The sequence below is a fragment of the Marmota marmota genome, unplaced genomic scaffold (genome assembly GCF_001458135.2).
Source record: "Marmota marmota marmota unplaced genomic scaffold, marMar, whole genome shotgun sequence".
NCBI lineage: Eukaryota > Metazoa > Chordata > Mammalia > Rodentia > Sciuridae > Marmota > Marmota marmota.
Genome location: NW_026000138.1, coordinates 6012286 through 6030769, shown reverse-complemented (window position 1 = coordinate 6030769; position 18484 = coordinate 6012286). Strand labels below are relative to the sequence as shown.

Genomic DNA, 18484 nt, shown 5'->3' with positions numbered 1-18484 from the left:
AGGGAGGGAGGGAATGTTTCAAGTAAGGAGGTGTGCAAACAACGACAAGAATATATCAAAGGGGGGTTTCCCCAGCCAAATCTGAAAGTATCAAAATAAATGATGGTAGTAATGAATGATAATCCATTGAATAAAATAGCAGTCCATGAACCCAAATTTATACAATATTCAGAGAGAGAAAACAGAATGGAAGAACATGAAAACCTCTCCCTTATGCCATTGCCAACTAAGAAAAACAGAAATAATGGTGGCATTTAACATTAGCGCCATACTGGTAATTATCGATTTAGGCCAGGTCTACAAATAGAGACTAAAACAAGTAGATTTGGGTTTTGTTTGTGGTTGTTGTTATGTTTTGTTTTGGTTTGGTTTTGCAGTACTGGGGGTTGAATACATAGCCTTACACGTGGGTACCTACTCAATCTCCTCTCCCCACCTCTTTTTGTTTAAATTTTGAGACAGGGTCTCTCTAAGTTGCCCGGACTTGCCTTAAACTTGTGGTCCTACTATTGCCTCAGCCTCCCAATTAGCTGGGATTACATATGTGTGCCACCATGCTCAGCATACAGTTCACATTTTGATGACAAAGAGGGTAATTACACACTCCCATTGTACCTGGCTAAAAATTACATAAAGGAAAGACATAACAGAGAAAGATCATAGTTAACAAAACATAATCTGTGAAGAAATCTGATAGAACATCACTTCAATGAAATGATCAAAAATGATAACATCATTAATCACATTATATGCCTCCTGCCATGACACAGAACATAGAACTCACAACCACTTCTACAGCATTCCTACTAAAAAGCATAAGCTGAATCTATCATGAGAAATCTATCTTCAATTGAGGAGCCAACATATGCTAGTATCAAAAAAAGAAAGACAAACTTCTGTATTTAGAGACATGAAACCTAAATGATGCATTATCATGGGGTGAGTCTCAAGGAGCTAAGCTGTAAGGACATAACTGGGACAACTGACAACATCTGAATTAAGCTACAGATTAAATAATGGCATTTAATCAATGTTAAATCTCCTTTCATAATTATACTGTGCTTATGTGAAAGGAAATCCTTATCCTTAAGAAATATACACCTAAATACTCAAGGGAGAAAAGAATAATGATGTTGAGGCTACGCGTGGTTCATGGTTCATTTTAAAAACAAAAAACAAGAAACAATATGGAGGAGAAAGGAGTTATTTCTATGTACTATTCCTGAAATATTCCCTTCCTTCTTTTTTTCCTTCCCTTTTCTTTTTAAAATTTAGTATTAGGTATTAAGCTATATCTCCAATCCTTTTTCATTTTTGTTTTGAGACAGGGCCTTTGTAAGTTGCCCATGCTGGCCTCAAACTTGTGATTCTCCTGCCTCAGCCTCCCAAGAAGCTGGGATTATAGATAACATGACACCAAGCCCAGCCAGGCATACTTTAATTTTTACACTAATAATAAAATCACTGTATATAAAAAATCCTGAGATTTAGCAATATACTTGAATGCTTCAAAACAACTGTCATCCTGTTCCCTTTCTTACCTTTCTAAGAGATTGTGGATCGCTTTGAAGAGCAGCGTCCTACATTCATAGGAAAGGCCATTTTCCCAGAGTCCTTCTTCCACAACTGAAAAACAAAAAGAGAAGGGGGGAAAAAAAACAGTAAAAAGGACATCCAAATAAAATAAAGAAACTTTTAAAACCTTTTTTAAAGCAAAGTTAATGAGTTAATTTAAATGACTTAATCTTACACTGGAACAGAGAAAGAAAGTCAAGTACTTCTCAAAATAATAAAATACTTAAACACAAATTTTTTATTAAAGTCTTTGAAACATGAAGCATGATGCAATTCTCCTTCCATAAAGGTCTTTCCAACCTGCTTCCAATTAGTTTAAAATTATCTTGAAATTCTGAAATTAACTTTCCACCAAATAGTGCCACAAAGACTAATTTATTAATGTTCTCTTACAAGATAACAAGAATGCCACAAATTCATACCAAGATTATAATATATATTTTCAAAGAGTAAATAAAGAAGAAATAATTTCTTATAGTGTCAGAATTACACAAATTTCTTTAAGGTAGATAATTTCTGGATAGGATTTTAAAGTTATGATTTTAGGGAGACTGTCAGGAATTAAACCAAACCTTCCAAATAACATCAAATTTACTTTCTAAATCCATAATTTTGTGAATATTTTACATTTTGGGAAATATCATATTTGGCTTTGAAATGTTAGAATATTGAGCCACAAATAATACCAAAAAATTTCAAGACAAACAATGTCCCATGTATTCTTAAAATTCTTTCCTTTCATAAGTATATAAACAGACAGAAAATGCCCCAGGAAACTATAATTTCCTTTTTAAATTACATTAGTTCAAGTCACCAAAAAATTGACAAGATGGAAACATTTGCAAAAGAAAGTTTCTTTTCCCTTTTATTTTTATCTTAACAAAATTATTCACTTGAGAAAATTCTGATCAGAGAATCAAAACATACATTGAATCCACAGTGCATTTTAATGCTTTCTGCCATACCAACAGATATCCCCACATTTTCTAAACACATAGCATTTTTAAAAAATGTATTTACATTCATGCCTTTTGTGTGTAAGACTCTTTTTTTTTTTATTTTAAAACTAGTCCAATACTTTTCCTTGGTATGTGAATTTAAAAAAAAAATTCTATGTGGCTGATATTGACTTATTGAAGATTCCCAAATCCTGCTTTATCAAACTATTTGTTATTTGCAGCTTTTTTTAAAAATGGGGAAAATGTATAGTAAATAGACAAGCATTCCTGCTAGCAAGGGATAGTCAAAGGTTTCGTGAAATCCCTATTCTCCCATGTTCCCCTTCTAGAGGAACTTTCCAGGGTTGGAAAGAGAACTCACATTCACAGTAAATACCCCATTTTTAATTGCTTTTCATTCTTAATATGTTTCACTGGCTCTAAGGGTACCATCAGCTTTTAACTATCATTTTATAAATCACCGAGAGAAAGGGAAGGTAACAAATAAATATCTCAATCACAAAATTTTTATAAGAGCTCCTTAAGACTAATTGAGATGTGTTCATTATTTATCATTATTATGCACATAAACAGATGTTAGCAAAATAAATTAATTGAAAATTCCTAACACTTAATAGTCTTAAGTCCAACTCTTCTAAATCACTCTTCAAATCAATTACTGATATCAGTGTTTTTCTAAAAATAGTCCATTGTACCATAAATGGTGTTGGTATAGCATTTGTGAAAAATGTTTCCTGCTCTTATTTGCAGGATTGTCTTCCCAGTTTGTGATACCAATTAGCACACCTTTTAAAAACTTTTTATAAGGGCTGGGATTGTGGCTCAGCAGTAGAGCACTTGCCTAAGCATGTGCGAGGCCCTGGGTTCAATCCTCAGCACCACATATAAATAAATTTTTAAAAAAATAAAGGTATTGTGTCCAATAACTAAAAAATATTTTAAAACTTTTTATAATTATAACCTTCAAACATACTTAAAAATAGAGTAACAAGTTCAAAATATTTCTAACCAAAAGTTATCAACATTATGTTATCTGCTTCAAATATTCTACTTTGTTTTCTTTCCCTATTTGTCCTGATATAGTCATGTATAAGTTAACAATAGGAAACTTTCTGAGAAATACATCATTAGGGGGATTTTGTCATTGTGCGAACATCATAGAGTGTGCTTACAAACAAAATGGTATGGTCAGTCACTTCATGTGGCCCTTGATTCAATCAAAAGGCACAGTAAACAGAAGATGAATGTTGCTACTACCAGTGTACCATGGCACCAAATTTTACAATAAATTTTATTTTTAAATAAATAGGGGTGCACTCTAAAATTACAAACCTTAGTGCAGTCTGAGCATCCCTAGCTCAAAAATCTAAAATGTTCTATAATTAGAAACTCTCAACACTCAAAAAGTTTAAAACTTTGGTGCACTTCAGATTTCCATATGAGTGATGCTCACAGGGTAAAGTCTATACAAACGTTCCAAAATCTGAAAAGCAGTGAAATCTGAAACACATCTGGTCTTTCAGATAAGGAATGTTCAACCTATATAGAAAACCAGTAACACAGTCATTTATTATCATGATTGAGTATTACATTTATTATCATGATTGAGTATTACATAATACTCAATCATGATAATAAATGATAATAAATGTATACTTCTATACAATTGGCAAGACAGCATGTTTGTTTACATCAGCATCACTACACGTAAGGCGCTGCACGGCGCTACGCTATGATGTCACTCACTAAGCAACAGAAATTTTTACGGCCATTATAATCTTATAGGACCAATGTGTTGACCAAAATGTCATGTCACTCGTGACTATTCTTTAAGCAAATTCCACTCCTACATACTTTGATATGCAGCAAATCAGAATCTGAACAAGGTCTACCAATTGTATTTTAAGTCTCCTTTAATATGGAACAGTACATCTCCATGAAAAGAAAAAAAAATGGTTTCAAAGGCTGGTTAAAGAAACCAAGCTAGCTGTCTTATAGGATACATTGTATTTGCATCTAATTATTTTGTCATGATATTTAACATTTTATAAGTTTGTTTGTTTTAGGCCTTTTGCAAATCTGATGATCAAAGCCAAAGCCTCAAGCATACTAGGCAAGTATTTTACCACTGAACAGTGGAGAGCCATCTGTGGACTATGTATGGACCAAACTGGCACCAAAGCCAGTGAATAGGAAAATACGGAATCTGGGAACTTCCAGTGGCAATCCTGGTTAAGACCACCCAGATATATGTGAGTTTCTATTCAGCTCTGCCAAAAAGGTCCCTCACAGCACTGGAGATGGGGTGACCTGCTGCAGCAACCTAGCCAAACAGAAACCCAGAGATGGGTGTGGTTTTCCAAGATGCCCATCAACCTGTTGAATGCAAGACATCATGAAGCAAGACTCCACCCCTGAAACCTTATCCCTGCCTTTGATGTACCCCCACTCAAAAAAAAAAAAAAAAAAAAAAACGACCAGAGCCATTTTTTAACTGTTCTGTTCCAGTTCCTACCAGGACTGGAAGAACCAATCAGATGCTCCCTTAAAACTAATTCTGATTTTGTCTCTTATTTCTTCACTAATTACTTCAGAATTTAATTTTTCTCAGGTGGCTTATCCCCTCCTATGCAGGAAGAATTACCCTGGTGAGGTGCTGGCTGCCTTGTGATACTGAACTACACCCCCAACCTTTTTTTATTTTACAATTCTCTAAGTTATCCAAGCTAGTCCTGAACCTAAGATCCTCTTGCCTCTGCTTCCTCAGTAGCAGGGGTAAAGGCAGTGAGCCAGCTAGCCTCCGCTCATTTTGCAAGTGTTATGCTGGTGCTATACCTTAAACTTATCAGAGGATATTCTCCTCACCAAAAAAAAGTTCTCAGATAGTAGCCATACTCTTTATTTTGCCCTCAAATGGTCCTCAAGACTTTGTTAAATGAAATGTTGAGGTGTTACCCCTGTCCAGCACCGCAACGTAGAACACTAAAAAAGTCTGAGCATGCAAAGGCAATGCCAACTTTATCCCAATTTCTGAACAGCCAACACAATTTCCCATATATAAATATGATTTTATCCTGATTTCAATAATTTTGAAATATCTTAGAATTTTTTCTTCTAAAAAGAATCCTTAAAATGTCATTACCAAAAATCCTACAACTAACATCATACTTAATGGCAAAAGACATAATTAAGGTGTCTGTTCTCACCAATCCTGTTGGGAGATCCTCACATTCAATTGAGGTCTCATTCAGTACAATAACAGGAAAAGAAAGAAATACCAGGCATACAAATTGGAATGGAAGAAATAAAACTGCTGCCCTATTTCACAAGATACAACTGTTCATCAGATATTCCTAAAGAACCAACCAAACAAAAAAATCAACTAGAACTAAAGGTATCGAGCTAAATCACAAAATAAAAGGCAAAAAAAAAAAAAAAAAACATCACATTTCTATATACTGGAATGTACTATATATATTTCCATATACTGGAATGTTTATTATTAAATACCACATAGTTAGAAACTGAAATTCTGTGGAAGTATCATTTACAGTAGCATGGAATACTTGGGTATGAATCTTATAAATTATGTGTAAAATTTATAGGCTAGAAATTATAATACTGACAAAAAAATTTTAAAAAACACCTTAATAATTAAAAATTAAATTGATCATGAACTGGAAAAATCTATATTGTTAAGATGATGATTCTTCCCAAACCAATCTATATAGTCAACTCAATTTCAATCAAAATCCATGCAGGATGTTTTACAGGAATAGAGTAGTTGAGTTACATATTTATATGAAAAAGAACTCAAAAAATGAAAGCAATGAAGAAAAATGCATTTGGAGGACTCCTACCACCTGATTTCCAGACTTACTGTGAAGCTAGAACAGACAAGACAGAGTGGTAGTAGAGAAAGGACAGACGTGCAGGACATAAGTTCAACACAGCAGAAGAGTCCAGGCATGGACTGACAAACATATGATCCCCCACCCCCACCAAAAGCGCCATGTTGTCTTCTCAACAAATGGTGCTAGAAGGAATGCATATTACTATGTGTCAAAATCAAAATAAAACTTCAAACTATATAGAGTAAATTAATTCAAAATATATCAATAGGGATGCAAAGCCTAAAACTAAAACCTCTAAAATGAAGCATAGGAGAAAAGTTTTGATATCTTAGGTTAGTCAGCAAAAGCGTATTTCAAGTGAGGCACGGTGGAGCACCCCTGTAATACCAGCAACTTGGGAGGCTGAGGCAGAAGTATCCCAAGTTCAAGACCAGCCTCAGAAACTTAGCAAACCAGCAAACCCCTAAACAACATAAGAGGATCCTGTCTCAAAATAGAAAATAAAAAGGGCTGGGGATGTGACTCAGTGGTTAAGCAACCCTAGGTTAAATCCCCAGTACCAAAAACAGCATGATCCATTAAATTTAAAAAAAAAAAAGATAAATGGAGTTTAATCAAAATGAGAAACTTCAGCTCTTCGGATCATATGGAAAAATTGGGTGAAGCTATTGGAAAGATCTACCAATGGGATCAAATCACAGATTTTGACAAGTCATATTATCCAGTAAGTATTTATATTCAGAATATGTTGTTTTAGAAAGGAAGGAAGGAAGGGAAGGAGGAAGGAAGAAAGAGGGGGAGAGAGAGAGAGAGAGAGAGGAGAGGGAAGAAAGAGGGGAAGGGAGGGAGGAGGGAATAAATCTCAAAACTTAACACTAAGTGGGGAAGAGACCCAATTTCTAAATGGGAAAAAAACTAAACAGATACTTCAATGGAAAAATACTGAATGGCAAACAATTAATAAAAAAGATGCTCAAAGGGTCATTAATCCCTTTAATGAAATGAAAATTAAAATCACAATGAGATAGCAACACTAGAATGGCTTAACAGAAAAAATGACATGACTAAGTGCTGGTGAGCATACAAAGTTAGAGTAATTATGTATGATTTAGGTATGAGGTGTCACTGAGGGCTCAGAGCTATGGTGTCAGATGACCATGGACTGAACCTCTGTGACTATGAGCCAAAATAAACCATTCCTTCTCTAAACTGTTCCTGTCAGGTCTTTTGGTCACAGTGATGCAAAGCTGACTAAAACAAACTGGTACTGTCATATACTGCTGTTGCAAATGCAGAAACAGCAGCCACTTTGGAAAAGTTGATTTTGGCAACATTTTATGAAATCAACTAGTCATAGCCCAACAATATCCCTCTGTGATATTGTGAAATAAGTATTTGGTCTTTGTCTCATTTCTTGACATATAGTTCCTAAAATCCCTGGAATCTACAGAATGATAACACTATCTTTTATACTAATGACCAAAATTAATGACTATGAAATGACTGATGACTGGAGGGCCTCCCTCAGCACGGTCTGGTTGCCTAGGGAACCAACCATGTGTTTAGAGGGTTGGAACTCTGGTTCCTACTCCCTCCATCAACACCCCCCAAGTCTGGGGAGAATGGCTGAAGGTTGAGTTGATAAACTAATGGCAAATTATTAAATCAATCATGCCTACCTACATAATGACATTAGCAAAAAAAATTTAAAAAAAAAAAAAAAAGGGCCTGGGTTCTGAGAGCTTCCAGATAGCTTAGTATGCAGAAGATACTGGAGGGTGATGACATAGAAAAGGTATGAAAGCTTCACGCCCCTTCCCATGTGCCTACACTAAGCATGTCTTCCATCTGGATGTTCTTCTACATCTTTTATAATACTCTTTATAATAAGTCAGAAAATGTAAATGAAATGTTTCCCTGAGTTCTGTGGGCTGCTCTAGCAAATTAACGGAAACTAAGAAGATTTGTAGGAAACCCTGATTTATGGGCAAATGGTCAGAAGTTCTAGAGGCTGGGAATTTTGACTAACATTTGAAATGGAGAACAGTTATCTGGGACTAAGCCCTCAATCTCTGGGATCTGATGTTATCCTCAAGGTAAACAGTGTCAGAATTGCAATGAATTAGAGGACATTCAGCTAGTATCTACAGCAGAACTGACTGTTTGCATGGTGGGGTGGGCAGAGGAAATCTATATTAGGTCACAGAAGTCCTCTGTGTCATGAAAGAGAAACTGGGGGGTTTATTTGTTATATCTTTATATACTCTTAGGTACACATAGTCCAGTAAAATATAGTAGTATTATCCACAGTTGCTAAGAACTGTAAACTATCCAAGTGTACCTCAATCAAGAAAGGACAAAAAGTAGAACAGCCATACAACGGGATACTACACAGAACTAGAACTTCTAACACATGCAAAACTGGGGGTGAAGCTCATTATGCTAAGTAAAAAGATGGAATACTCAAAATCTACATGGTTTATGACTCTTCACACAACTTTCTGGCAATGGCAAACCTAAGGCATTAAAAATCCTCAACAGTTTCCAGGGATGGAAAGTGATACCAAAGTGATTCAGGAAATTAGGGTGTTGATAGATTTGTTCTTATTTTAATCGTAGAGAAGATCATCAAAATTTAAAACATAAATCAGTACAGATAATCTCACAAGTCTGCAGTGTTTGGCTTTCTCATAGGACAGCATTTAGATAAGTCAGTAACTATACTAAAAGACCAGCCACTCCCACACACACTGTATTTTCCAGCTATGAATTAAAAGGATAATGTGTTAATTTGCTTATCCTTTTAATTTACTGTCAATATTAAATGGGTTTGTCAAAATGAGTATAAGTCAGATCATCCTTCATTTCTTATCTACTTCTTGTTCAGAATTTCCAGAAAATGAAGGCAATGTATATTTCAGTGTATCTTTAAAATTCCAAATTAAGTTAAATCCACAATGGCATGTTTGGAATCTAATAAGACAAACTTGGGCAACATTAACCATCCACCAGTTCCTAACTATTATGCCTCAAGCAGCAGGATGACAACTAATAATGCTCTCAAAGAGCTAATGCAGGTATGTAAAAACCATTGTGAGGCAAAAACTACTTTGAATACTTTGCAGAACAGCTACTGAACCTGAACATAAAAGTCTTTATTTTTTAAAATATTTTTAGTTGTAGATGGACACAATACCTTCATCTTATTTATTTATTTATTTGTTTATTTATTTATTTATTTAATTTATATGTGGTGCTGAGGATCAAGCCCAGTGTCTCACACATGCTAGGCAAGTGCTCTCCCAGCCCCAAAAAGTCTTATTTTTAATGACAATAAAACAAGATAATAGTCAAAGTTAGTTTTCTACTCATAAAAACATTTTTAATATTTCATTACAAGATTTGAGCCAAACACTATACATACATAGAGAGGTAAAGAGATTACTCATCACAACACTATAAGATACAATAAAGGACATTTAGTGTTTACTTCAGCCACCTGTGTCAGAATTCTTCCTTATGCACAGCTTGGAACAGCCCACGTGCTTATTACACCATTGGAAGTTCTTACTGGTGTCAATTATGATTATCCCTAAGGATTGCCTCTTTTTCATTTTTTCTTATGGTGTGAACAAGGATAAACATTCTAAACCCCACTAGATACTCTTGGTTCACACTTGATTCTAGATCCAAGATACAAAGGGTACAATGGAGAGATTTTCCTGTCAGCACTAGAAACAAAGGCTGTAAGATCAAGTTTCTTATGCTAAAGTAGCAGAGAACCTGCAGCATCTACTAGTTGATAATAGGCGACAATAGTTTTCTTATCAAACCAGTTCTGTAGTGCTGATGATCCTAAGTATGGGAAATTGTTCTACAAACACCTAACATATTTTTTTAATATATTTTTTTTTAATCAGCTCCTTTTCTTGGTTTGCAACTAAGTAATCTGACCCATACAGGTTATCCTAATCTCAAGTTTATGAATGAGAAAGCTAATGCTTAAAATCCTTAAGAAACGTGTCCAAAGTTACATAACTAGTAAGTTTAAGAATTGGAAATCATACTTGGCTATTGTCAGCAAGGATCAAAAAAGGATCAAAAGATCTATATGTACTTTTTAAAGTAATAAATACTCTTCCATTAATTGAACTCCTCATGGGGGAAAAGGAGGTATTCACAGTTGCATTGACTAAGCTTTTCAGATCTTCATAAACGTGTGTCATGCTGACCTGATACTATGTACACATACCTTTCAGATTTTACCAAAATTAGCTTCAATCTAAAATCTCCTTATACTATATCCAGTTAAGACAATTAGTAGTACAGACCGGATTCAAATTTTTTGAACAATTCACACCCCCTTCTATTATTAGCAGTAGCTAGAAAGGCAATCTTCAACACGAAAGTTAAATTTCCTTTTGGTTCAAAATTTGTAACTTAATATTTTCTAAACAGTTGCATGACTTTCTTAAAGGCTAAACATAATGGAAATTGTTTCTGCAATCTATTCATAGAACTCCATGATACAATCAGACAAAACCACTACATTTTGGCTTTCTTAATTGATTATCTGAGATACCTCAGAGACAAAATTAAATTTAAGGCAACACTTCATCTACTTGATATTCAGATTATTTGGGAATATCTTCTTTTGGGGGAGTGTGTAGCTGGAATACTTAGACTAATTTAAGTTTTCATAAATGAGATGGTATACCTTCAACACTTTCCACCCTCACCCTCGCTGCCTTTTTCAAAATGGACTGAGAACAAAACCAAATGTCAAAGTCTATAAGAAGACCTGGGAGTACTAACTCTACCTTCATGAAATCTACAATCTTCCTGGGCTATATTTAAAATGTGTGTGTGTGTGTGCATGTGTGCGCGCAAATCTATATTTCAAGTTCTCAAACTTTTATTAGTTTTTTTTTAAGAATATGAAGAAGTAAGACAATTACTTCTGTATATTACATTTATAAATCGATTTGGTTATAATGAAAGAGTTTTTCTAAAAACTCCTTTAGTCTAAGAAGAAAAGGAACCAAGACAACTAATATGTATGTACAATAAATTAGTGGTGGAGTCAACCAAAAAAAAGAATTCCTAAATTAAAACCTTCTTCTACTGTTATTTTATCTATTATAGCAAAATTGAGAATAAAAAATGAGTAGTACTTTGTATAGCTGCCTATGCACAAAGAAACACTATTAATATTGGCACTAAACTTATCTCACTTAAATTGTAAAGGCTACAATCAAAATCTGTCTAAATTACTATTATTCAACCTTTGTAAATACAGTAATCCTCATAATAAATATTTAAACTATAAAAGTACTTTATAAATGTTTTCAGCAGAAGAGAGTGTTTCATAACCAAAAAACGGCAATAATTGCTACTTAGGGCCCAAATAATTGTTCAAAATTCTTACAAATTTATAACATAACTTCTTTTCCATTCTGCAAAATATTGCTCCTTATGAAATTAATGAGCTTCTTTAAAAGAAAAATCATATATAAGGTTTGGGGTGAGGATGGGGGCGGGGCAATATGGCAACATATCAAGGCAGCATATACTTCAATGATTTTGTGTCTCCCAGCAGAGATCTTGGAAAGATATCCCTGCCAATTCCACAGCAAAATTGACATACTTTATTTGAAGGGGAAAAAATGGGAGGAGGGCAAATGGAATACAGTAGGGAGGAGCATAAAGATTGTGAAACCTTGAAGAAATTCAAGCTCATGCTTTTAGAATTCAGGTCACCCTGCCTTACACAGTTTAAAAGTAGAATTACTTTCAAAGAATACATATTTCCTCTGAGCTATGATACATATTTCCTTTTAATGTATCATATTGCAGCAACAGCTGAAATGAACAGTCTAGACATCAAAAACACTTCTTACTCCCACCTACTGCTTTTTTTACCTCAGGCATCAAAACTAATGAAACCTATTATCCAGAACATTGAGTTCAGCAACCACACTGGCCATTGCAAATATTGAAGGGGGAGGGGTGCTTTCAGGGATGGCACTCCTTTGTTCAGCCATTAAAATTACTGAAAATCAAATTATACTCCAAACTCCCAAAATACAAATAAATTAAAGCAAGGCATATGAAACAAGGAGACTGTTTCCCACTTAGGTTTTTAATGACAAAGGTAACGGCTCTGAGGGTTTGTAATTTGCCCACTGCCTTTGTTTTCAATCTCTATTTTCAACATATAAATCTGTAGTTTGAAATATACAAACTTTTCTATTGTTATCTACTTCCTAAGAACTACAACAAGCAAATGTTACAATAAGAAAACATTACCGGGGGGGGGGCTGGGGTTATGGCTCAGTGGTAGAGCACTCGCCTAGCATGTGTGGGGCACTGGGTTCGATTCCTCAGCACCACATAAAAATAAAAAATAAAGGCATTGTGTCCAAACATAAAATATTTTTTTAAAAAAAAGAAAACATTACTCCATTTAATTTTATAGACTACATCAAATAATATACTTAAAGAGAGTTTTTTAAATATCTTATTAGTTGACTTACCAAGAAAATCAGAAACAAAGTAGTATGATGATATGTTAGTTCTGAAAGATAGCATTATACCAAAAAAAATTCAATTACATACAATACCACTGATTGATCACAGTTATGCTGCCATTGATTGTCTTGTAAAGTCTATATTTGAAGTCATTAATGATTAAATGAATTTATTCAAATTCTACCCACTTAGAGCTCTAATTTCATAATTTGCTGATGTGTGTAGAATATTTGGCATCCATTTCTAGCATGTTACAAATGGATTTTAACTTTCTAATGTCAATTCATCAATCAAGTAAATATCAGGAAAAAAAGAATCAGGGATAGAAGACATATCAAAACACACTACTTGTTTTGACCTATTTCAATTTTAAATTACTACAAATATTGATAACAGTAAAAGACAGGCACAGTTACAATCCGAAATTTTAACTGGATAATGTCTTCCTAAGGAACCTCTAGCAGCATGGTTCCTCTGCCACTTGCAGGATAACCAGAGTTTTAATGATGGTTTCTACACAGCATTGTAGCACTGAGACATGACCCAAGTTAGCATTTCAATGGATCACAGGACTCCATGTACAGCCAGTAAACTTTAAACTGAAGGAAATCTTAACACTAAATTTCTAGATAAACTGCACAAGACCTTCAAAAGACAATTGCTAAAGAAGCTTCAAGATAGCTTTAATAGCTACACACTGAAAAAGAAACCCCTGCACAAAAGCTGCTACTGACTTTTTAAAAAATTTGTAAATAATTATTACTATTGTATCTTTTAAAACAATTAAAATGCTCTGATTTCATATACTCAAAAATGCATGAGCAAATAAGGGTCTGCAAGACAATCACCAAAATTGACGGTTATCTTTGGTTGCTAGAATAATGACTGTTTGTGTCTTGACCTCTACGTGTATTTCCCAAACTTTCTTCAATGAGCTTGCATTATTTTTATAAGCATACATTTCTGAAATAATTTCTTAAATAGGGCTCAGAATTTACAAATAAGTTCAATATTGTTAGGGATACGAATTGTCATGAGATAAAATTAAATTTTGAGAAGGAAAACCATACATATGACTCAGAGCATTTACATTTCAATCCATCAACAGTACAAATAAACATTTTATAAACTTCCTCCAGGACAATGATTTTAATCAAAATTACTCAATTATTGATTTAAACATTGCCACAACTAAACAGCAAAAATTAAAACTATTTTCTTCCACTCCTCAGGCACAATCTAATTTGAAAACACACACACACACACACACACACACACCAACTTGCTACTAAAATTCTGACAGGACAAGTCCCCAAATTGCCTTTTACACTAAAGCTCAAACAGTTGTCTGTCACTGCTATTACAGTGAGTAATCCTTGCAGCTGTAACTGTTTGAAATGCAGCTGTCTCCTTGGCATTCTCTCCCCAACCCCCACTCATCCAGCATTTCTGTTCTTGCCACAATAATCTTAAAGAGCATTTTACAGGAGGCTTAGCCCTGGCTGAGGGCACTCTACGGCGTGACCGAGAGAACATGGAAACACGATTCATTAGACACGCCTGGAGAGATAACAATGGTGCTGCTTCTTGCTGCCTTTCATTTCGTACATCAGGCTGAGATTAATGCATTCTCGTTACACAACAAGCACATTTATAGACAGGAAAAAACTGTAATCACCTTTGATTAAGAGACAGCATATTTTTCCTATATGAGCCGCCAGCCACACTGACATAGTAATTATTTTTTAACTGACAGGTTAAAGTAGCAAATGTAACAAAAATAACATCTGCCAAGACATAGAGACAGAGAACAAGGGGGTGTGTGTGTGTGTGTGTGTGTGTGTGAGAGAGAGAGAGAGAGAGAGAGAACACCCAAGAGGGTGGGGTGGGGAGGACTAACTACTGTGAAGACTTGGTACACAAAGGTTTCTTTAGAACATTCTCTGTGCCATCTCCTTGAGCCCTCATGGATACTCTGGCTTGTACTTCAGCTGGACAGCCTATGGCAAATAGATGAGACCATTATTAAGCAAGCACACTCTGTATATTTAATTCTTTGGAGGCAAAAGTGACAAATATTTTGTCATTTTAACAAATTATTATTGATCTACCTTCACTTCTTTCACCACAGAACTGCAAAATTCAACTGCTATATTAATCCCTCTTTTTATTATCTTACTTTTACTACAAAATAATTTATCTTTGCTTTTTGTTATCTAGTTTCACCACAAAATAATTTTATTTCCTTTATATAAAATGCTACTCTAAGAAAATCTGCTATCTTTTAACAGTTATCTAAAATGATCTTTTTATTAAAAACAGGAATGTAGAATAATTATCATTTCACCTAATGCCCATTGATCACTGCACCTGGCAAAAGACAGAACTCTAAATATATAAACCCTAATTTAAACTAAAAAATGTCATAAGTTGACATTATACTGACAATATGCAAAGTCCTTTTTATTATAGGATTCTTATAAAGTTGACTCACTCTTCACACACTCACAAATTGCAATCTTTTGTGGGTTTATGCATGTGTAATGACAGGTTGTAGTTTGGTTAAGAGTTTGGCAGTTGAGTAATAAAGTACTTGCCAGGAGCTGAAAGATTATAATTAAACTAAAACACTGTGAAGTTTATTTTGAAGGTTATCAGAGTCTGTATAATTAATCAATTTTTTTTTTGTCTATGACCATGCCATCCTGAATGCACTCAGTCTCATCTAATTAAACAATTCTTTAAAAATGGTTAGTTTCATTCCTGAACTTACTATAATACTACTTCATTTTATACTAAGAGCATGCTGTGAAACTAAGGAAACAATATGCACATGTAAAATATTGTTAAAACTTTAAAGGAACAAAAATAAGCAAATAATAAAGGACTATTCACAAAACTTTGAAACCCAAAATAGCTTTTTAACAAATGATTGCATAAGGCTAGGAATGCAGCTCAGTGGTAAAGCATTTGCCTAGCATGCTTGAAGATCGGGGTTCAATTCTCAGCACGGCTGAGCACTGAAATACAATAAATTCTTAAAAGCTTATGTAGAGATGACACATTTTTACAGGGCACCAAAATTCTTGAGCAATTTTAATTAGTTTGGTCTTAGGAGTTTTTTGACCCGTGATACCACAATGAGATTAGAAACTAAAATATTTGCAATTTATCCTCTAAGGGGTCTACAAATTGACCACTAAACTCTATAGTAGATTTAAACACAATGTATGTTAAAGAAAAGTCAAATGTGTGCTACGGCATATTAGAATTACACAAGTTTGTTTATCATCTGGAATCACAGAGGACACGGTTTATACAACTTTTAATCCATCAGTAATGGGGTTTACTCATTTTCTTATTTTGGTCCTTTGTACTGCATTGTATTAAAGCAAGACTCTCCCAAGAAAGGGAGGGAGGATGGGAATGGGAAAGAGTAGAATAAATCTGGCATAACTGTCCTATGTTCATATAAGAACACATGACCACTGGGGCTGGGGTTGTGGCTCAGCGGTAGAGTGCTCACATGCGAGGCCCCGGGTTCAATCCTCAGCACCACATAAAAATAAATAAATAAAAACAAAGGTGTTGTGTGCAACTAAAAGAAATAAATATTTTTTTTAAAAAAAGAATACACTGTAACTCCTCATCATGTGCAACCACAAGAATGATAGGTTATACTACATGTATGTATGATATGTCAAAACACATTCTACTGTCATGTAATATAACTAAAAAGACATTTTTAAAGTTATCTAAATTTCCCTTATGAAAAGAAGACTCGCCCAAATCTTATAAAATTAATTTTACAAGGTTTCCTTGTCTTCTCTTAAAAATCAACAAAATCATATTTTAACTTAAAAAATTCAGTTTAAATGCATTTTAGTGACCATCTTACTTTATTTAATAAATGACTGTCTAGTTCCCATATGAATTTCCATTACATTAATCTGATTTTGTAGAACCAAATTATTATTATTGTTTATTCTTTAAAACAAAAGTGTATAATTCTCCCCTTGAATAAATCAATTTTCCATTACCATAATAAAATATAAAGCCTTTTTATAAAGAAAGATTTTTCTTTAGTTCACAGTTTTAGAGGCATAAATTCTAGACAACATGGTGCCACTTCTGGTAAGACCACAGACTTCATCACATCACAGCTGATGGAATCATATGAGTGTGTGAGGGAGGGAGAGATCACATAGCAAGACAAGAAACCAGAGAAATCCCAAAGCGACCAGTCTATAACTTCCTTGCAAGACCTAGGCAGCGTTTCAAAAGAAGTACTCTAAACCCTTCTGAGGGCAATGCCTCAAATGACCTGAAGACTTCCCACTCGGCCCCACCTCTTCTAAGTCCCACTGCCTCTTAACATCACCACACTAAAGACCAGGCTTCCAACAGTCAAAACATATCTGAACCATAGCACCCAAGTCTTCAAAATTAATTTATGTTGTTTAATGCAAAACAACCTATCAGAAAGCAACAAAAATTTCTCAAAACCTTAAGCTGAAACATATCCAGGAAAAGGTTATCTTTATCCATTTTTTTAATCCAAAAATTTTTTTCCACGATACCTTTATTTTTTTTTTTTTTAATGTGGTGCTGAGGATGAAACCCAGTGCCTCACACATGCTAGGCGAGCATTTTACCACTGAGCCACAAGCCCAGCCCTCTTTATCCAAAATTTAACTAAGAAATTCCCAATCATAGGGAAAAAAAAAAGTGTAAATGACCTAAATAATTCAATATTGCCAATATTTTTACTTCATGTAGGCATATGGACAATACAATATTCCTTTGCATTAACACAAGTCAATGTAAGAACTGCAAATACTTCAGGAAATAATGATCAGTTGTTTACACTGTGGTGTGAATGAGTTCAATCCTGGGTTCTCTCTAAAACTGGCCAAAATGGCATTCTCATTGGAGAGCAGGGTGACAAGTAACTTTAGACACAGCAGGACTGAATAGCTCTATAACACATGGGGCAGTCAGTGGTTTTCTCTTGGCGATCCTTGGAGTACCAAAGACCTATGGAAGAGTCCTGGCAGTTGCAGTTTTATCCATTATAAATTATGAAGTTCTAGAGAGAATTTGAAAAGGTACACACTGAGAGTTTGCAAAGAGGAGAGAATCTGCAAACTAATAGGGTGTTTAAAAAAAAAAAATCAAAGGAGTCTATAGAACCAGAAAACTAAAAAGCCTGGGACACCAGCAGCACTAACACTTCACTGACTCTGCTGTTTTCTTCCCAGTTATGTCTCCTTTCTCTGAGAGTCTTTCCAGCTCTCAAACTGCATGATTCTAACAAGGTGCTTTCCAGGATGGATTCTGAGGATTTCTAATGTTGACAGAGTTATGTCCTAGCCAATCCACTACTCACCACAAAACCAGAACACAAACCAAAACTAAAGTTAAGCATTTCAGTTCAGATCAGCTTTTGTTAGGTTAGCTTTAGAATCTAACCACCGTTTAAAATAGATTTTCACAAAGGAAAAATATAATTTCCAAATAATTAACAAAAATTACCTTTTAAATTCTTTTTTTTTTTTTTTTTTT

At 34.4% G+C, this 18484-nt stretch overlaps 1 protein-coding gene across 3 annotated transcripts in view; it reads right to left on the bottom strand.

Moving 5' to 3' along the window:
* LOC125611249 (mediator of RNA polymerase II transcription subunit 13-like) overlaps positions 1-18484 on the bottom strand; it is a 216700-nt gene that overhangs the window by 92045 nt on the left and 106171 nt on the right. For 2 of the 3 annotated variants that reach the window (XM_048785659.1, XM_048785660.1), the window contains exon 2: positions 1542-1626. In XM_048785659.1, coding sequence (XP_048641616.1) covers positions 1542-1626 — 85 coding nt within the window. Of the gene's footprint in view, positions 1-488; positions 620-1541; positions 1627-18484 lie in introns of those variants that run through there. The other variant, XM_048785661.1, reaches the window with a different exon arrangement.